We start from the raw sequence: 22,464 nt of genomic DNA on the forward strand, positions 1-22,464 counted from the left end.
AGGGACAACTAGGTAGCACAGTGGATAGAGCACCAGGTCTCAAGTCAGAAAGATTCATCTTCCTGAATTCAAATCTGGCCTCAGATACTTACTAGCTGTATGATCCTGAGCAAGTCACTTAACCCTTTTTGTCTCAGTTTCTTATGTGTAAAATATGTTGGAGAAGGAAATGGCAAACCAGTCCAGTATCTTTGTCAAGAATACCCCTAATGTCAGGAATATTCATCTTTCTAAGTTCAAATATAGCCACAGAAACTTACTAGGTATGTGACCCTGGGCAAGTCACTTAATCTTATTTGCTTCAGTTTTCTCATCTGTAAAATGACTTGCAGAAGGAAATGGCAAATCACTCCAGTATCTTTGCAGAAAAAGCATCAAATGGTGTCACAAAGAGTTGGACAAGACTGAAAATGATTGAACAACATTAGTAAGGATAAAAACAATTCTGTGATGTGGAATAAAGCTCTGGAGAGGCTAGTTTTTAGTGAATTTTGTTAATTACATTTTCTGTAAGATAATGACCATTGTATTTAGCTTCTGTACATTCAATTGATTTGCATTTTGCATAAAACATAGATTCCCTGCAAAAGTTGCTACAGTTGCTGCCATTACAGTTTGAAAGGACACATCCAACAAATTGGTCCAAACACAGATTATTAGGAACCTCAAAAAACATTTAATACCACTTGAATTCCTGAATGAAAGTCTAAAAAATGCAAGTCTAGTGGTTATTTGGTCTTTTCCAGCAAACCTCTAGTGGGGAGAAACTCACTTAAACCTGAAGGAGCTTAATCTGCTTTAAAAATAATAAGAGAAAGGGTTGTTTGTTTCCATACTGAGCCTAAATTTGTCTCTTTGCAACTTCTATCTTTTGCTCCTGGTTCTATCTACTGGAGTCAAGAGGAGCAAGTCTAATCCATCTTCAATGATATAACTCAATGATATAGTCTATAAAATGTAGCACTTTCTCTAAGTTCTTTTATTGGTGATTGTACATTAAGTGACCTTGTCATTGTTTTATCAGTTCAAGAGTAGAAGAGAGGACTATATTAAAGGCTATCAAAGGACACTAATGAGTTCTTAATACTACTTCCATTCCATGACATCATGGGATCATAGTTCCAGACTTGGAAGGGAATCAGAAGTTATTTTTGTTGGGGCAGCTAGGTGGCACAGTGGATAATGCACCAGCCCTGGATTCAGGAGGACCTGAGTTCGAATTCAGACTTAGATACTTGACACTTACTAGCTGTGTGATCCTGGGCAACTCACTTAACCCTCATTGCCCCACCAAAAAAAAAAAAAGTTATATTGTCCAATACCTCATTTGACAGATCTACTGTAGAAACAGATTAAGTGATGTGTTGGAATTGACAGAGTGTGGATTTGAGCTGAGGTCCCATGATTTCAAGTTCACTGTTTGTTATACTCTCTTTTTGCTCTCTTCCTCTTGGGTTCACAATTCTTTACAATCTAATTTTCCTAGTTACTCTTGTTTTCACTATTGTAATTTGTATATTGCCCAAAGTCCTATGATGACCTTTCTCTAACACTTTCAACAATCTTACTCACAATCTTGGCTTCAGTTATGGCCTCTGTGCAGATGAATCCAAAATATGACTATAAAATGAGTTCTCGACCCAACTTTCTGACTGCTTACTAGATATCCTTCTAGGAGATCCAGTTGGAACTTCAAATTCAACATGTCCCAAAATGAACTGACAATCCTTGGCCCTAAAAATGACCATCCTGACTTCCAAACTTTTGCTGATACTACAACCATTCCTTCCATCTCCAAGGAGTAAGATATTAGGCTTTTTGTATGTGAGCAGTTTAGTAGGCGAAAAGCATAGAAGAAGAAATGTACTCAAAAAACTGTTAAAGATCCATATGAGAAGAAACACAGTTTTTCCATTAAGGAGAAACACAGTTTATGAAGAGTGGATAGAAAGCTGAGAAGATCTGTTTAAGGGCAGAGAAATGACTGGTGTTGAAGTGCAACGTGGTCCCTTAGCTCATTTGCATGTGACTTTTTAAAGCTTGTGAGGTTAAAACTCACAGTATTATAAATCAAATAACTCTTTGGAAACTGTGAAGGATATTAAATAAGGATTATTGGTTTCATAAATGACAGAGTTGGATTTGTGAGTTTTATTTCATAAGGAAAAGATGAGTCATTGACCACTAGTAGGTTCTAATTTGAGCCATTAGAAGCTGTGAAGAACCCAGATGGTAGGGACTTAAGAGGATATCAGTAGCAATTAAAAAGACAGCAGAAGCTGAATGAAAAAATGCTAGCAGGAGCATTGAAGTGATAGGACAGCTTCAGCTGCTTTACTTGTAAAGCTGCTGATTGGAAGAGAAGTACTGCGCTTTGTATTGACTGAAGAAAAGGCAGGGAGTCTACAGACTGGAATAGAGCTGCCCTCTGCTGAGGCTTAAGCTACCATACTTCAGCCCCATCTATAGTTTGAGAGAGGTGAAGTCTCTCAGAAGTGCCTGGTTCTTCTCTGCTGTCCCTTTCTTATTTGGGAGGGAAAAACAGAGTTGGAAGATTTGCTTTGGAGATGTTTTTCTATGAACATGGGCTAACAGCTGATTGCATGATATAGCTTTCTGTTTAGTGAAGGTCTGGCTGGGCTTGTTTACATTTCCCAGAGAGCCAGTCAGAGGATATTTTTAATAAAAAGATACATATGTTAATTGGATAACACAAATAATAGTTGAGTAAGGAGATGGTTAAATTTTTGCACATCATTTAGAGAACCAGCAGGAGTAGTTTTGCAGTTTTGTGGCTTAAGGGAACTGCTTGTTATTATAAAAAATGTAACAGTTTATCTGCATCCTTATATTAATGATTGTGAATTAAGTGAGTTTGGCATTGTTTCATCAGCTCAAAAGTAGAAGAGGAGAGGATTTGCCTAGCAGAAAGTGGGTAAAGACTAGAACGAGGACCAACCAGGAGAGAATTGCCTTCTGATTGTGCAGATTGTTCTTGAAGGGACAAAAGACAGCAGGGCTCACACATAAGAGTTGTGAGTTGCACCAAAGACATGGGCTTTCTTCCCTCATTTATTTACCTATGTTTCTGTGTTTTTCCACCTTGCCCATGAATACCATATGAACTGGAATTGCTTATGACTCCATTTGCTCTCTATTGAATAATTATATTGTTATACTATTTATATTTATATTGTTATACTATTTCTTTTGCCTCATCATTTTGTAAATAATTTATGTTTAAGAGTTAACAGTTGGGGCAGCTAGGTGGTGGAGTGGTTAGAGCACTGGCCCTGGAGTAAGGAGGACCTGAGTTCAAATCTGGCCTCAGACACTTGACACTTACTAGCTGTGTGACCATGGGCAAATCACTTACCCCAATTGCCTCACCAAAATAAAAAGAGTTAACAGTACTGTGGTGACTGATTTTGAATATATCAAAATCATACTAGTGGGGGCTTATGAGTGTTTCATATGAGAAATTTATTCCCATCCGCAACAGGATTACCCTTAGGATGCTGAGAGAATTTGAGTTTCACCCTTGTGGTGTTCCATTTCTGAGAATGTCAGACATTATAGTGTGAGGGCAGGTTGTGGTGCTTAAGACAACCCAAGGAGAGACTACATGGTCACATCCTGAATTCAGGTGCTAAATTGTGGGAGCTGCCCTGACACACAGGGTACATAGGTAAAGCTGCAAATGTTTTCCTGGTTATTCTACTGCTTTCATTCCAATTAGTTGCTATCTTCCATTTAATCTAACTCCAAACTGCCTCTTAAGTCTAGTCTTTCCTGGTCACTTCTATTATTTTCATACTAGTTCATGTCCTCATGACTTCTTGCCTAGACTATTCCTAACTTATTTCCCCTCTCAACCCACTAACCACATCAATGCCCCAAATTATCTAGTTAATGTACAAGACCAATCATATCACTTCCCCTTCTTAAAAAAAATAAAATCCGGGGACTTCCTGGGTGGAGCCAAGATGGCAGAGGAAAAATAGTGAGCTCTCAAACTCTTGACACAATCGCTCCAAAACATATCCAAATAATGTCATAGGAAAATGCCTAGAGCAGCAAAACTCACAGAAAAATGTGATGAAATCATCTTCTAACCAAGAATGGTTTGGAAGGTCAGAAGGAGGGAACTGCTGTGCTGATACAGGAGTCGAGCCCAACCCCACAGTCACCCTGACACAGATCCAGTCCCAAGAAGGCCTCACCAGAGAAGGAGACTCCCAGAGCCTCTGAATCAGCTGAAGCACCAGTGTCGTCTGGAACTAAGCTCACAGTCTGGTGAGAGGGCTGAGCCCTGGGAAGGGGGGAGACTACAGGGGTCTATGCTGGTGCTGAGTCAGAACTTGGGTTTTTCACCCCTACTGGGAACCAGGAGGTAGGCTTGAGTAGCAGTGGCCCCGGTCAGGGAAGGGAACAGACTCATCAGAGCTAACAACCAGAACACCAAAGCTGGTTGATTAGCAAGTTGATCTGGGGTCATCTATGAACCAGGGAACAGGCCAGGAGATCCTCCTTAAATCATACCATCTGGGACTTGTGAAGATTGGGATACTGCAGCCTGTAAACAGTGCCCCACTTTAAGGAGCTAAAAGTCAAGTAAAACAAATGCAAGATGAGCAGAGAAAGGTGAGGACCATAGAAAGTTTCTTCAGTAATAAGGAAGACCGAGGTGCATCCTCAGAGGAAGATGTCAACATCAGGGCCCCTATATCTAAAGCTTCCAAGAAAAATATGAATTGGTCTCAGCCCATAGAGGTAGAGGAAAACATGGAAAGAGAAATGAAGGTGAGGCAGGAAAGACATGAGAAAAAAGTCAACAGCTTGAAAAGCCAAATGGAAAAGCTCTCTGATGAAAATAATTGCCTAAGAATTAGGATTGAACAAATGGAAGCCAGTGAGTTTATGAGAAAACAAGACATAATAAAGCCAATCCAAATGAATAAATAAATAGAGGGCAATGTAAAATATCTTCTGGGAAAAAACTGCTGACCTGGAAAATAGGTCCAGGAGAGATAATTTGAAAATTATTGGTCTACCTGAAAACCATGATCAAGGAAAGAGCTTAGACATCATTTCCAAGAAATTGTTGGGGAAAATTGCCCTGAAATTCTAGAAGCAGAAGCTAAAATAGAAATTGAAAGAATTCACTGTTCACCTCCAGAAAGAGATCCCAAAAAGAAAACTCCTAGGAATATTACAGCCAAATTCCAGAGCTCTCAGGTCAAGGAGAAAATATTGCAAGCTGCCAAAACAAAAGAATTCAAGTACTGTGGAGGCCCAGTCAGGATAGCACAAGATATAGCAGCTTCTACATTAAAGGACCAGAGGGCATGGAATATGATATTCCAGAGGGCAAAGGAATTGGGATTACAACCAAGAATAACCTACTCAGCAAAACTGAGCATAATCTTTCTGGGGGAAAATGGGACTTTAACGAAAAAGAGGACTTTCAGGTATTTGTGATAATAAGACCTGAACTGAATGGAAAATTTGACTTTCAAATACAAGATCCTAGAGAACTATAAAAATTGGACTTAGGGGACATACCTGGGGTTGTGCAGTGGGGTGACTGTCTTGTGTCTGAGGCCCGGGTTTTGGCTGGGATCTCCCTGGGTTCAGGGGTGATGCTTTGTCCACTGTGTCACCTAGCTGCCCCATGATGACATCCTTAGGGTTAAATTGAGGGGTGAGGGGAATGCACTGGGAGAGGGGGAAGGGCAGAGTTGAAATACTACATGAAAGAAACAGGAAAAGGCTTATGGAGTGGGGGAAGAGATGGGGAAGGAACAATGCAGTAAATGAATTTTATACTCATCAGAAAAGGCTCAAAGACCTTAAACTCATCAGAGTTGGCTCAAGGGGGGACTAACCCACACACCCAACTGGGTGGAGTAATATATTTAATCTGGGCAGTAAATAAGCCTAACAATCATCAGAATTGGCTCAAAGACCTCAATCACATTAGAATTGGCTCAAGGAAGGAATAATGTACACACTCAGTTGGGTGGAGTAATCTCTCTAACCCTGAAGGAAAATAGGAGGGGAAGGGGATAAAGAGAGAGGGACAAAAGAAGGGAGGACAGATTGTGGGAGGGGACAGACAGAAGCAAATCTCTTTTGAAGAGGGATAGGATGAAAGAAGATGGATAATAGAATAAATATAATGGGGAAGGGAATAGGATGGAGGGAAACAGTTAACGATAGTAATCATGAAAAAGGGAAAAGGGGGAAAAATTGTACAAAAAATATTTATAGCAACTCTTGGTGGAGGCTAAGAATTGAGAATCAAGGGAATGTCCATCAATTGAGAAATGATGGAATAAGCTGTGCTATATGATTGTGGTGGAATGGTCTTGTGCTATAGGAAATGACAAACAGGATGATCCCAGAAAAACCTGGAAAGACGAATGAACATTGATGTATAGTGAAGTGAGTAGAGCTGGGAGGACATTGTGCATAGTGACAGCAATATTGTTCAATGAACAATTGTGAATGACTTTACTTTCAGCAATGCAATGATCCAAGACAATCCCAAGGAACTAATAAGGAAGTTTACTATCTACCCCCATAGGAAAGAACTGATAAAAAGAACACTTGTGGATTGTATATATATAACTTTGTTGCGATCTTGTGGAGGGGGGAGGAAAGGGAGGGAGGGAGGGAGGGAGGGAGGGAGAAAAATTTGGAACTCTAAATCTTATGAAAATGAATGTTGAAAACTATTCTTGGATGTAACTGGAAAAAATAAAATAAATGTTTGTTGCTTAAAAAAAATCCTTTGGCACTCCATTGCCTATAGAATACTATACTGACTACTTGACCTCACATTAAAGACCTTCAGAATCTTCAACCTATTTTGTAGTCTTATTTCATTTTGCTCTCCATAATACACTCAATGTTCCAGCCAAGCTGGTCTAATTATCCTTTTTCATTCTTTTTTTCTCTTCCATCTCTCTGATGGGCACCTCCCCTTCTCCCAGCCTCTAGTTTGCCTGTACTACCATTCAACTCACATGTCATCTGATCAAGTGCCATGAATTTTTTCATGCATAGGAAATGGGTTATAGGCAGACCTGGTTTTAAATATATATTCTATTACCTATTCCCTAAGTTACCTCGAGAAAGTCACTTAGGCTCTTTGGTTTGCTAATCTGGAGTAAAAATGAGCACATTGGCCTAGATGATCTATGAAGTCCCTTCTAGCTCTGGAAAGTGATTTTTTTTTTCAGTTAAAGTGATCCCTCTCCAACTCTTTTTCTTACTCTGATTTTTCCTTTGCATTTATTCACATACTCAAAGTTATTCCTGTATGAGTTTAATTCCTTCCACTTGATTGTAAAATCCTTAAGAGTAAGGACTAGGGGGCAGCTAGGTGGTGCAGTGGATAGAGCACCAGCCCTGGAGTCAGGAGGACCTGAGTTCAAATCAGGCCTCAGACACTTAACACTTACTAGCTGTGTGACTGGGCAAGTCAATTAACCCCAATTGCCCTGCAAAAAAAAAAAAAAAGAGTAAGGACTAGGCTTTTTTCTATCTTTTTATCTCTCAAATCTTGCACAGTCTGGCCTTTCACATTGTGGATGATTGGTATAGTATAATGGAAGTGATATTAGATTAGGAATCAGAAGACTTGAACTCAGACCTTGGCTCTTTTACTTCTATAATATGAAAATCTATTTTCCCTTTACTGAGTTTCTTTCCTCTTGTGTAGTTTAAGGCAGTTGTACTAAATTTCCTCTAAATTCCTTTCCAGTCTCATCACCATGATGCTACAAACTGAATTAAATTCAGTTTGAAGCACTGTCATTTGGGTACAAAGTCCCTTATGTGTGTTTTTTTATCATGTATCAATTTCTTATATAGATATCACACATATCTGGTTATTAAAACCATTTCTCTGAAAGCTTGCATTATTATTTAATCAGCTAAATAGTTTGATGTTGAACAAAATCATTCCTAGGAAATATAGATTTTTTGATTCAATTATATTTAAACTTTCCCCAGGACATGGATTATGTCTTCTTTATCTCTTAATAGTGACTATTATTGGGGCGGCTAGGTGGCGCAGTGGATAAAGCACCGGCCCTGGATTCAGGAATACCTGAGTTCAAATCCGGCCTCAGACACTTGACACTTACTAGCTGTGTGACCCTGGGCAAGTCACTTAACCCCCATTGCCCCGCAAAAAAAAAAATAGTGACTATTATTTTTAGATTGAATGTTTTCAAAGCATTTTATAGTCTTCATTTTATTTGTTCTTCATAATAACTTTATTGGGCAGGTACTATAAGGATTATCTTGCCCATTTTATGGAAGAGGAAATGAGATTCAAAGAGATAATTTTTGTGAAAAGATCCAACCATTCTGGAGAGCAATTTGAAACAATGCCCAAAGGGCCACAGAACTGTGCACAACCCTTTAATTCAGTAATACCACTGCTAGGTTTATATCCCAAAGATATCCCCAAACGAGAAAAAGAACTATTTGTGCAAAACATATTTATAGCAGCTCTTTTTTGTGGTGGCTAAGAATTGGAAACCAAAGGAATGCCCATCAATTGGGAAATGACTAAAACAAACTGTGGTATATAATGGTGATGGGATATTATTGTGCTTTAAAAAATGACAAGCAGGATGACTTAAGAAAGGCCTGGAGAGATGTGTATGAAATGATGTATTGTGAAGTGAGCAGAATCAACAGAACATTGTACACAGAGACAGCAATATTGTTTGATGAAGAACTGTGAATGACTTGACTATTCTCAATAATACAATGATTTAAGACGATCCCAAATGACTATTGATGAAACATACTATCCACTTCCAAAGAAAGAACTGATATTGATGGAACAGACTGAAGCATGCTATTTTTCACTTTCTTTCATTTTTTTCTTTTAATCAAGGTTGCTTATACAAAATGACAAATATGGTAATGTTCTACATAATCACACATGTATGACCCATATCTGTTTGCTGCCTCAGGGAGGAGGGAAGAGAGGGAGGGAAAAAGGGATAAAAATTGGAACCCAAAACTATAAATGAAAAAGCTTATTATTAAAAATAAAAAAATAAAATAAAAAATAGATTTTTTCTATATTCTTACTACTGGAAGTGTCATAGACAGGATTTGAATCCATTTCTCCCAGACTCCAAATCCAGAACTTCATTGACAACAACATTCTGGCTCATGTTAATCATGGCTCAGAACCACTAAGTTCTCAGTTTATATGACATGAATTCATTCCTGTGGGTTTCTGGCTGCTGCCATTTCTGAGAAGGGATGTTCCACCATATTTGCTCCATTCTGGATCTTGAGGTTCAGGACCAGTACTATTCCTCCAGAATGCTGGGATTCAGGAACTCCCTCACTTGGCCATATGGTTATTCATTTAACAAACCCTCCTGAAGATTGGGATTCTTCTAGTCTGACACTCCTTTAGAAGGCAGTTCAAGAATGCTTACCATCACACAGTCCTTGATTGCCACCATGGGTTTTACCATTGTTTTGTTATGCAGGAACTTGGCCATGTGGTTCCACTCTGAAAAATTCTTACCTCTCTACCCATGAGGAATTTTTTCTCTGCCTCTCCAACACTAAAACAGAATATGATCTCTAGAGGAGAATATATAGAAAGGCAGGGTTTACCAGCACCCACTTCTGCTAGAATTCAAGTCTTCTCTCAGGTCTCTTGTTTCTGATCTATGCTCATCTCTCTCTAAGTCTCCTTTCAACTGACATGAAAAATATTCTTTGGCTATTTTATGGGTGCAATAAATCAATTAAGAAATATTTATTAAGCAATTTCTATGTGCCAGGAACTATGTTCTGGTGTTACAGAGAAAAGATAAAATAATCTTTGTCTTCAAAGAGCTTATATTGTAATGGGAGAAGAGAACAATTATATACATAAGTGTATATGTGTGTGTCTGTGTACACAAATACAAACACACACACACACAGACACACACACACACACACACACAAAGGCCCAACATGAAGGAGTAGCTATATTCCATGATATAGTAGGTAAATAAAATACTCTACAATGCTGATATTTAATCAGTCCTTGGCAATGGTTGGACTTGAGGTACAATAAAAGCCCTTTGCACATAATTAAAGACCTTAATCATAATTTAGCCTCATTAACTTGACTGACTTCTTCTGATCATCACTTTATATATGTTTCTTCAATAGTACCTTTTATAGAGTTGAATTATAGCAGATGCTTTATATATCCCTTTTCAGTCAAGGCATGATTTAATGAGTTCAAGGGAACTCAAGGTAGAAATTCCCTCTAAGAATTCACATGGTGAATCTAAGCAAATATGGTCTTCAAAAAGTGGTGCTGAGAATTTTTTACTTTTCCATGGCCACAAAGCTAATATGGGTAATAGCCAAGATTTGAACACAGACTTTTCTGCTTCAAGGAATTTCTCTTTCCATCATACCACATTATCTCTCATTGATTAATATGCAACAAATTAAGAAACCGGTCTTATAAAGGTATATGAAAAAGATTCTAAAGTGTAAAACCTCTAATAATGTCTTTAACCTTCTGAACAGTGATTATTATATAGTTAGAGGAAAGCAAAATTCATGTGATTTCCTTCTTTTCAGTACTTTTCTTTAGCTTTGAATAGAATTTTATTTTCTAAAATATATGTAAAGACAAATTTTAACATCAATTTTTTTAGTGAGGCAATTGGGCCTAAGTGACTTGCCCAGGGTCACACAGCTAGTAAGTGTTAAGTGTCTGAGGCTGGATTTGAACTCAGGTCCTCCTGACTCCAGGGCTGGTGCTTTATCCACTGTACCACCTAGTTGTCCCAATTAATAAAAAATTTTTGCAGGGCAATGGGGGGTTAAGTGACTTGCCCAGGGTCACACAGCTAGTAAGTATCAAGTGTCTGAGGCTGGATTTGAACTCAGGTCCTCCTGAATCCAGGGCCAGTGCTTCATCCACTGAGCCACCTAGCTGCCCAACATCAATTTTTTAAAACTTTGTGTTCCAACTTCTCTTCTTCTCTCCATTCCCACCCCCCACCCACAAGGAATCAAGCAATTCGAAATAAGTTATACATGAGAAGTCATGGAAAAATTCCCCTATTAGCTAGTTGTGAGAGAAAATAGTAAAAAAAAACAAAACTCAAACTTCAGATTAAGGAATTGGTACTTTTTATTTAATGGCATTTTTTGCTCCCCATTATTTACTTTTACCTCAAATCTATTTTCTTATGATACTAACAAATTTCTTTCAGAGAGGCAAAGGGTGCTTCACATGGTATGAGAAGACCTGGGCCTGAGTAAAAGCTCTGATATTTATTTGCTATGTGATCGTGGGAAAGTCACTTAGAGACCTTTGCACTGTTTTCTTCTTCTGCAAAATATTATTATTATATTGTTACTATCTACCTGATTGTGTTACTGTGAGGAGAGTTCTATTTTGTAAATGTTAAAGTGCTACATAAATATGACTATTATTATCAGATACTCCCAAATTAAACAGTTTTACACCCTACATAGTTTTTTAAGACTATTTCATGCAATACTTGGACATCTCTCTCTCTCTGTCTCTCTTTGTCTCTGTCTCTCCCTCTCTGTCTCCCTGTTCCTCTCCCTTTACTTTTCCCTCTCCTTCTCCTTCTCCTTGACAATACAGATATTTGATTCCACAGGATCAAAGGATTATAGATTTAGAGCCAGAAGTGACCTCAGAAAATATCAAATCCAATTCTACAGTTCATTCTATAGATGAGGAAAATAAAGTATAGTTAATTCAAATTTCACAAGGCCACATAGTTAATAATTTTAGAGTCAGAGTTCAAACACAGGTCTTCTGATTACAAGTATTACACTCTTTTCACTATGCCACACTGGTTAATTTCCTCCTTTTGATTCTGTTGAAAATCACATTTATTTTTTTTTAAATGAAAGGTATTGCTTTGGCTAATTTCAGATCACTAGATCAATGCCAATTCCAGGAAGAGTCATTAAACCATAGCTTGGGAATCATTTATTTGAATTCTGTCTTCAGAATTGTAAATTTTGGAATTATTAAATGTCATAGGCAGGATGGGTTCCATAGTAGAGATGAAATTATGCTGAGTAATTAAATTGTACTGAGCTATAGAGTTCAATGAGCCTCTATCATGGGAGAAAAATTAAATGAGTTTGTTCTGGAAGTTATGGGTTTTGTCTGTGTGAAGAGCTATAACTCATGTGAAGAAAATGCTGAAGAAATCTATGCAGGTGATAGAAGGGTGTATTTATTCAGCTGGGTCAAAAACCAACTTTTTTTTTTTTTTTAGTGAGGCAATTGGGGTTAAGTGGCTTGCCCAGGGTCACACAGCTAGTAAGTGACAAGTGTCTGAGGCCGGATTTGAACTCAGGTCCTCCTGATTCCAGGGCCGGTGCTTTATCCACTGTGCCACCTAGCTGCCCCCAAAAACCAACTTTTTAAGAGAATTCAAATGAATCTAAGTTGAACATGGTGTTGTGCTATTGTGGAGATTAGTTTCTAATGTAGTGCAAATAATATTTTCACCTGAGGAGTCATATTCTGGATAATTTACAAAGTAACCCAATATTTTTCATAAATCATAATTAAAGAATCATAGAATTTCAGAACTGGATGGGACCTTATTGACCATTTCATTAAATCTGTACCTAAATAAGGATCACCTCTACAATATATCTGATGAGACTATTCTCTTTTCCATGAGACATCTCTTCCAATAATCATTATAGGAGAAAGACAAATGTGCTCTTGTTAGTATCTTAATGAATGAAACAGTTTATTGGGAACATTAAAGGTTTCCCTCATGAAAGATAAAAGTTAACTATTCACAATCTCAGTAATGACTTTAGTTCTATGCATTCAAGGAGATTAAAATTTTAAGTAACATGCTGGCCTTTACTTAAACCATAAACATTCAAATGAATATCTTTGGGTGGTATATTTAACACATTGAAATGAACAGAGGACTAGAATACCACCTGTGAGACTCCTTTCGTTATTTTTGAATTTAAAAATACATTTCATATTTTCTTCAAAGTATTATATAATTGAGAATGAATTTTTATCACATCAACACATAACTAGGACTTAAATTTAGTCATAGTAAATTAGACTAGAAATACTCTCCTTCCTTCCCTCTTCTCCTCTCCTCTCTTTCTTCTTTGTTTCTTTGTTTCTTTCTATCTTTCCTTCTTTCTCCTTTCCTTATTTAGCAAAACACCAGCCATAACTTATAGTGGCATTTTGGCTCTTTCATTTCACCTAATGTTTATATTTGAGTCCTAAATAAAAGATAGATACTGTCATTGAAGCTATAACCACAAATTATTCCCTTTTCCTTTCTTCAAAGTGTTTGAGAGGGAAGATTGTTGAACAATATTCCTATAGTAATAGTTACAAAGGTAATTTATTAACTGAAATGATTCTCATGTCTTATTATCTTTTTGATAAAAGATTCAGTACTGCAATGAAGGTATCTTTCTAAACCTAGATAGTACACAACTTCCTCATATGACAAACTGTATTATTCTGTTATCATGTGTATACATGTATGTGTGTATGTGTATGCGTTTCCCCCTACAAAGAGAATATAACAATCTCTGAGCTTTGGAATGGTGGCCCCAGATATGAGAAAATAGAAAAGCCTGAACATAAAGGGCAACCAGAAAAAGGCAAGGGTGGTATTGTTGTTGTTTGGTTGTTTTCAGTCATGTCCATTTTTGTGACCCCTTTTTGAGTTTTTTTTACCAAAGATTTGAGAATGTTTGGCATTTCCTTCTGCAGCTGATGATGAACTGAGACAAACTCAAACTGAATCCAACACATTTAAGTGCCTTGTCCAGGATCACATAGCAAGTAAGAGTCTGAAGTCAAATTTGAACTAGTATTTTCCTGACTCCACAACTGGAGCTCTAGCCACTGCACTACCTAGATGCCTTTTCTGTACAATGGAAGCTTCATATTCCAAGTTAATGTTTTTTTAGTTTGAGCTACAAGTAGTGGAACCTCTTTCTTCTTCCACCTGCTCTCTGTTCCATGGGGTATGTTCCATCTTAGTTAGCCAAGAGATGAACATTTATATAGGGAAGGAAAAGAACTCTGTTTAGAGCTCCTGGACACATGAAATATAGTTGATTAGGTTACTATTTCCAATAATGTCTGTAACTACTGAACACCTGGTAAGGGTATAGTGTTGTACCCATGGACTCATTAACTACTGCACTCCTGAAGGAAGAATATGCTTCTAAAATCATAGATTTGCTCACATTGCACACACAAGGTACAGAAAGGGGACCTTACCCGGGCCTTTTGCTCCATCTCTAGCATTAGTCTTTCATGTTGTTCTGCTATTGCCAAGGTTGCAGAGTGTACCTTCTGATAGATCATTTCTCCTTCTCTTGTTTGAAAGGTGAATAGTCCTTCCCCTGTGTCACACATCCTGTGAGAGTGGAGCAAGGGAAAGGTATGAACAGAATATCTTTGCTCTACTATTGAACATTTCTTTGAAACTTTTAGAGATTTTAATCCCTTGCAACATTGGCTCAGATATGGGGAAATAAAACAAAACAAAAACAACCTTACACCAACACCAACACAACTACCACCAAATAAAAAACAAAAACAAAAAAATCAAGTTCTCTAAAAAAGAGTAGAATTAAGGGAATGAGATGCTTAATTAGCATTAATTTGAACTAATGAAAAATTCTCAAGAACATGCATATTGATATAGGGCATTACAGAATGCATTTATGTAATGGGATAAAGAATAAATGTGATTACTTTTTTTTTCTTTAAATACGTCCATTGTCCATAGGGACCTTAACTCTGAGATGGTATTGCCTTAATTAAAACATTTTACTCATATGATACAACTATTTATTTATGATATCTGGGGGAAAACAGAAACTTTAAGTGACTATAGATTTTAATTAATACATATACCCTTCAAAGATCTATGATTTCATTGGTAATAATCAGCTAAGTGATTCAGTGGATTGAATATTGAACTTGAAGTCAGGAATGTTGGAGTTCAAATTCTCTTTCAGCTACTTATTAGTTGTGCAACTTTGGCAAGTCATTTAACCTTACTCTGCCTCAGTTTCCTGAGTACACACTTTGTAGGCTTTTGAGGATCAAATAAGATAATGTATATAAAACACTTTGGAAATCTTAAAATGCTATGTATATGGTAGCTATGATGTGCACTTCATCTACTAATGTGGATCACAAACCTCACACCTCTCATTAGAATGCTTGTTGAATTGGTATGGCCAAAATAATCATACCCTAGGTGGTATCAAAACAATACAAGGAAGCAAAGAATGAAGACAATGGAGGTAATCACCTATCCCTTTAGAACAGGAAATAATGAATAGATAAAAAATTACAAGTAGGAGCATTGAGCAATGGAAAGACACCAAGAATATAACTTAGAGGATATTCAATATTTAAAATATGACTATAAACTCTACAAAAGCATTTCTCAATTATCTTTATATCTCATTCATAATCTATAGAAGTGTTTTTCACATAATACATTCTTAGTAAATGAAATAATGACTGAATGAAAACCAATAATGTAAAGACTGAAGCCCTTCAGGAAAAGACCACAATTCATAGACATGTCTGGAAAAAAATATTTAACTTAAATCATCAAAATGATTAGCTGGGTTGATAATACATTTTTAGTTTTTTTGGTAAGAATATACAAAAGATGTACAGAAAATTTCCTTGGGGCTCAATTTTTCCTGCATGAAACTGAAAGGATTTCACTTGCTTCTCTATGAATCTCATAGGAGTTTCCAGAAGAAATGAAATGTCTCAAGAGGCTTTAGACATTATAGAATCAGCAATTGGGATCCCGTAGGGTACCATATAGCCTGCACTTAGCTTTTGTGTAAAGAGATCTTAATAAAATTCAAACAGCGTGAAATGGAAAGTCTAGGGGAAAAAATGAAGACTTTTCTCAAAGTGAAATAAAATGAGATTTTGTTTCTGTTGTTGATTCAGAGGGGGTACAAGAATCTAACCGTTGCAACAGCAAAACAACAGGCAGCAATGATTAAATCTGGGGGTTGAGTTTTATTGATTGTTTTACTGAAAATAAACAAAACACCCTTTTGATTGTGAGTTACTTAGGAGATACAATCAAGAAAAAATTCTTATTTCATGCCCAATAATTGAAATGCAAAGATCTATGACCAGATCATGCCCTGATCAAGTCTTTCAAGTAGGAAAGTCTTCATAAAAATGTCTCTTTTAATTACAAAAAAAGAAAGAGTAAACTATTTTTCTACAAGAAAGAAAAACTTGAATAGTTGTCTTCTTTGTTCTCTAACTCCAAAAAAGGATATATTCACAGGAGAATGAAAGGAGGGAATATTAAAAACTAAAACATAAAAACAACTGAAATAGAATAGATTGGAGTAACAAAAAAGTTTTTTTATAAAGAAAAGCCATCAAATACAAAATAAAATGCAAAATCAAGATTTGCATAATTATTTGGCAAAATGAGGACAAATATACACATTTGAGGAAAAAAAGAAACTCCCTCTCCCACCATATAATAAAATTGGTATAGATAATCACTTTATGCTTTATATAACCACATAAACTTTAAAAAATATCTGTTTCTACTGTAAGACTAAAGACAACACATGGAAAGACAGTATTACTACAAGTTTATAAAGCTACAGGCAAATATTATTGCATCATATTTTCAGTTATTGAGAAGGAGGGAACTGAATTAGGAAGGAATAGAAATAACTTATTACAGTCATTTTTCATGTCACTTCACTGATGATGACAATCACATACAGAAGGGATAGTGACCAGAGGACACCAAACTTGGGAACCAAAGGAAAGGGGTTGGTACAAGGCCATAACTGAAAACTTGTTAGTTAGTAGGAAATGTTAATTGTATGTTTCTCTCTATATTTTACTAATATTTAATCAGAGAATTTGAGAGTTGGAAGCACCTAGTCTAGTCTAATCCATGCCTGAAACAGGAAGTCTTTCCATAATATCCCTGGTTTATCATCCACTGATGATTATCTTCCTGAGGAAGCTACTTGACATTTGTACAAATCCGTTTGTTAATAAGTTCTTCATTTTATTAAGCCCCCAATTTTCTACCCATAGCTCTTGTTCACACATTAATATTAGTTGGTTCCCCAAAGCCAAGCAGAAGAGTTCTAATCCCTCTCCCATGTGATAACCTTTAATATATTTGAAGGTTTCTATTACAACTTTCTTCCCTAGGCTAAATGTTTTCTTTGAAGATTTCCATCATATCCCTCTTCTCTAGGCTAGATGTTTTCTTTGAAAATTTCTATTACAACCCTCTTCCCCTAGGCTCAGGAACTTCGAAGGATCCTTTTGTGGCATGGTTTTCAGACCATTCAGCATTCTGTTGACAATACTCTTGAAGCACTTCGACTTCTCAGTGTCTCTCCTTAAATATGGCTCCCAGAACTGAACATAATACTACAGATATGGACTCACCAGGGAAGAGCACAAGAAGATTATTATCTGACTCATTTAGAACACTTTGCTTCTATTGATACAGGCCAAGAAATGAAATCACAATGTAGGAAAAAGCCCTACTCTAGAATAATGTAGTTTGGCAAATACTGTTTTATTAAGGGTACATTAATAAATATCAATGGAAAAGTGATGGCAATTACAGTGTCATAGATGCTTTGATACCTTCATGATCAGCAAGGGCCTTAATACCTGAAACCACCAGACTCCTTACCCTCAAGTCATTAGTCACAGGAGTTATTATCAGGACATCAACTTTAAGGACCTCATCTAGCCTAATGAATAAAGAATAAAGAAAAACTATTGTCCAGGCTAAGATATGCATGCAACAGCCTTCCATTTACTTAGGCCATTGATATGTATGAGAATTTAGGCTAGATTCTAAGGTTTATTCCCCTACTTGACTTTTAAATTGTTTGTGTATCTGGAAGTTATCTGTCTAGTTCTTTTAAAATAGGAACTAAAGGGGCACCTAGGTGGTGCAGTGGATAGAGCACTGGCCCTGAGTTCAAATGCGGCCTCAGACACTTGACACTTATTAGCTGTTTGACCCTGGGTAAGTCACTTAACCCTCATTGCCCCACAAAACAAACAAATATACAAACATTTTTTGAAACCATCATTCTATGACTGATGCTATATGACTTCAAATCCTCAAAAACTGGAATCTCCAAAGAAACTGTTAAAGGCTAAAATTCTAGCTATACTGTCTAAAATATCTAATGAGTGGTCACCAATAAATTATAAGCTTTAGCAAAAGTTAGACTTTTAAGCATTTATTAAGGAGAATAAGAATTTGGTAAAGAGAGAAGAAAAGGCCTACATTCATCTATCTATTAAAGGGAGAGAACATTCCTAGCTCTGCTCTCCACCACAGTCCCCACAAAAAGAGTGAGAGTCAGAGCGCCAGGCTCCCCCTTCTTCCTCTCACAAGCAAACGTCACTTCCTGACTCCAAAGAAAAGACTCATGGTCTTGCCTTCAGAGACCGTCACCTCATGGCGGAGCTTTTCTACAGTGTCTCCAGCAGGTGGTGTCATTCCAATCGTTACAAAACACAATTATTGGCAATCCAATAAGTGATGGAAAGACACATGGTATGTACAAATAGTCTACAACATGTTTGTAATAACAATTTATGGGATAGAAGTAGCATAAAAGGTATCATCAAGAACATTTATAATAGGAAAAGGAAGTAAGGGAGTTACAAATTAAGAAAAAAAGAAAACTGAGAACTTTATTGTTATTTATAAATGCTTAAGGGCTAGGAGGAATGTCTCCAGAATGTTATGATGTAGCCCTTCTATGGAGAAGTCATATCAGGTATGTATAAAACCTATAGAAGATCAGACAGTGTAGACAGTTTGGGATTTGTAGCAGTTGAGTGATTGCTGGCATTTATGAGGCCACAAATCTATCAACATATAATAACAAAATCTTTACAGATCTTCTTTGTGATAAATTCACTTTCACATGCTTATTCAAGTATATTCCTTTGTGGAATGTGGACTTATGAAAATGAAATTCTTACAGATGTGACAATCAGAAAGTATAGGAAGTCTTGATAAATAGAATAGATACAGAATGAAACCCAAACATACCTTTATGTTTATCATCCTTGGTTAAAAGATAAATATGTATAGGTGCATATGTTTGGTGAAATCATCCTAGGGATGGATAAAATGACCTTCAGCAATTCTTACATCACTAATTCCATATATAGTATATTGTTCCTATTTTTTAAAGGACTACACATATGACTTCCAGACACAATTTAAATGTCAGTTAGGGGAATAAAACATAGGATCTAGCCTAAAGACAAACTGGCACTTCTGTACAGTATTTAAAATTTAATGTTTAATTATAGAAAGTAATGAAATTCTTAAGAGCACAGCTTTTCTTCATAACAGTTAAAAGTAATAAACACATTTTGTCCTATTAATAGTTTAATCTTTATTTTCATTTAGCAATATTGACATTTTGTTTTTTAGTATCTCTGGATGGAAAGAAGCTACTAGTACTAGCTAAAAGTACTAGTGCTAGGAATTTTCCTTTACCAAATATGAATAAGCTCAAATGACAGAATTCCATTGTTGAAAAATACCCTTATAATAAGAGTTTACTTGATTATAACTTTCAAGTTTATAAAGTACTTTGCATGTATTAGATAATTTAATCCTAAAAACAATGCTGTGAGGAAGGTAGCACAGATATAATTTTAGGATCTGTATTAGGGATTCTGGAGATCATCAAGTCCAAAATCTTCTAAACTCATCGCTCCTGGCTACAATAGGTCTAACCAATGCTTATTTGGCTTCTACTTTAAAACCTTACTTTGAATTAACTTAAACTCTAATGTAATCCGTTTCATTTCCTCCATTTATGAGGAATTTTTTACCTATGTTGAATTTAAAATCTGGGTCCCTGTCATTTTCATTACATGGTCCTTTTGTTAATCTCTGGGATAAAACATTAAAAGTTTATTTGCAAAAAAAAGTTTAGTTTCTCTTACATGTAATAGCACTTTCAATATTTGAAGACCACCTCCATATCCCCATTAAGATTTTTCTTTCTCTAGAGCAAACATCTATGATTCCTTCAATTTTTTTTAATTTTAATAACACAGTTTTGTATTTCTTAATCATCCTGAACCTGGTCACCCCCCTGTGACTATACTTTACTTTGTCCATGATGCTATACAGTTGCATAGTTCCTTTTTCTCCCACAAAGGTATTATACAGTTTTTCTGAAATATAGACACAGGGGTATGTTGAAGCTAGCTGAAACTGACTCATTAGAGCCAAATGTTATTTTTTTTAGTGTGAGCATTTACACTTTGGAAATCTATAGATGTTACAAATCAGGGATTGATTTATTGTTCCGTTGATTGCCTAGACAAGAAAGTGATAGAGAAAAGTGTTAATAATGTAGATGAAACTGAAAGGTATGTCAAATATCCTTTTATTGGAGAGCTAGTTAAACATTTGCCAGCATACCTCTAGTTTTCCTGACCTATTATTTTACTATGGCTGTCAAAAACCAAACCAAAGCAAAACAAAACAAAACAAAACAAGGAAAGGTAAATTTAACATGATTCGACATGGCTCTTTTTTTACTAAACCTATTTGGGCTCTTGCTGAAGATATCTCCCTTTTATAAGTGCTTATAAACTGTCCTATACCCACACAAACAACATGTGGTATAGCTAATACCTGAATTCAGGTATTCTGACTTCCTGTTCAGTGTTCATTCCAATACTCTCCACTATGTTCTATGTTAGCCATTCCAACCCAAGTTATGACTCTCTCCTACAGTATATTTAGCAAGTAAATCTCTGTTATTTGTCTGAGTATTCCCTATTATGTGTAACGTAGTGTCTTTATAGACAAGTCATTCTATTTCAGGATGGTTCTAATTGTAAGGAAATACTTTCTTACTCTGAGCAGAAACAGAAATCTGCTTTTGTGAAACATTCACCCATTATTCCTGTTTTTGTCTCCTGGGGCCAAGCAGAATAAATTTGATTCCTTTTACATCTGACAGTCTTTCAAATATTTGGAAATCTTTGTTATACCAAGCCCTATTGCCATCTTTCCTATTCTTTATGTTTCTTTACTAGTTCCCTTACTACATAATCTCCAATCCTCTCACCATCCTGTAAACAATCCTCTGGATGTGCCTCAGTATGTCAATATTATTCCTAAAATATATAGCCCCCCAAACAGAACATACTACTCTAGATGTGATTGTGATATGATGACTTAAGCATAGCAGAGTCTAGCTATTAGTTCACTTATTTGGGACATGGTACTTTTACTAATTCATGACAAGATTACATTAGGTGTTGAGTGTGCCACATCACAGTATTGATTCACCAAACCAATAAATTTACAGATGAAGAAAGTGAGGCTCAGAGAGGTGACATGACTTTCCCAAGAGTACAAACATTATAAGTAATACATTTGGATTTTAACTACAGAGTCTTTGAGGGCATATCCAGGCTACTCTACACACACATACACACACGTGTGTGCACATGTACACATACACAGACACATACTCAGAATGTCTAATAGCTGCAGATATACAACTCTCAAAACTAATAACAAAACTACATTATGCAAGGGCTTGTTGGCTGCCACTTAAAAATGACATTTCTCCTAGATTATTTGCCTGTTAAGTCATGGTTGAGGAATTTTTACAAAATATAATACAAATGTTAACTAATTTTTAGTCATTGAATTGGAAAACAAGAATTTGATTTTCCCTTACCATTTTGAAGGGGTAACTAACTAGTAATGAGACTTTTGCTGCTGAGACCTAGAGAATATTGTGCTCAATTTGATGATCTCACAGATTTGGAAGTTTCATCAAGTGAGGAGGATTGAAACCCACTCATTCATGCCAATATCATGCAACTCTGGTTCATGTCATCCCCAAAGTATACCACAGGGCATCTGTGTTCAACAGGCTAGGGACCTTGCTCACCTTCTCCTGAAATTAGGAAGGTACCAGGGAAAACAACTAGCTGTCTACTTGCCATTCCTTGCCCTTGCTATGTAATCAACCCATCTTCTCTTCATATCACCTATTTCCATGATAATACTGTTTGTTTCAAAAATTTTCTTCAAAATTACCCATTGGTTATATGTTGTAGCATGCTTAAAGCCACCATACACCTTTCCATTTTCCTCAATGTAATACTTATTTTGAGTTATGAATTTCTGCCATACAGGAACACAAGTGAAATGTTGGAATTAAAAAGAATGGACTTTTGTTTTACAGAGTGAACTATAAAATATATATATATATATATATATATATATATATATATATATATATATAATTTTTCTACTATTTGTAAGTAGAATTAACTATAATTATTGG

At 36.2% G+C, this 22,464-nt stretch overlaps 1 protein-coding gene across 1 annotated transcript in view; it reads right to left on the reverse strand.

Annotated features, from left to right (window-relative positions):
• The window catches only part of DOK6 (docking protein 6), a 718,344-nt gene that overhangs the window by 162,807 nt on the left and 533,073 nt on the right, over positions 1-22,464 (reverse strand). The window contains exon 6 of the mRNA XM_043987624.1: positions 14,336-14,474. Coding sequence (XP_043843559.1) covers positions 14,336-14,474 — 139 coding nt within the window. The remainder of the gene's footprint in view (positions 1-14,335; positions 14,475-22,464) is intronic.

The sequence above is a fragment of the Dromiciops gliroides genome, chromosome 1 (assembly GCF_019393635.1).
Source record: "Dromiciops gliroides isolate mDroGli1 chromosome 1, mDroGli1.pri, whole genome shotgun sequence".
NCBI lineage: Eukaryota > Metazoa > Chordata > Mammalia > Microbiotheria > Microbiotheriidae > Dromiciops > Dromiciops gliroides.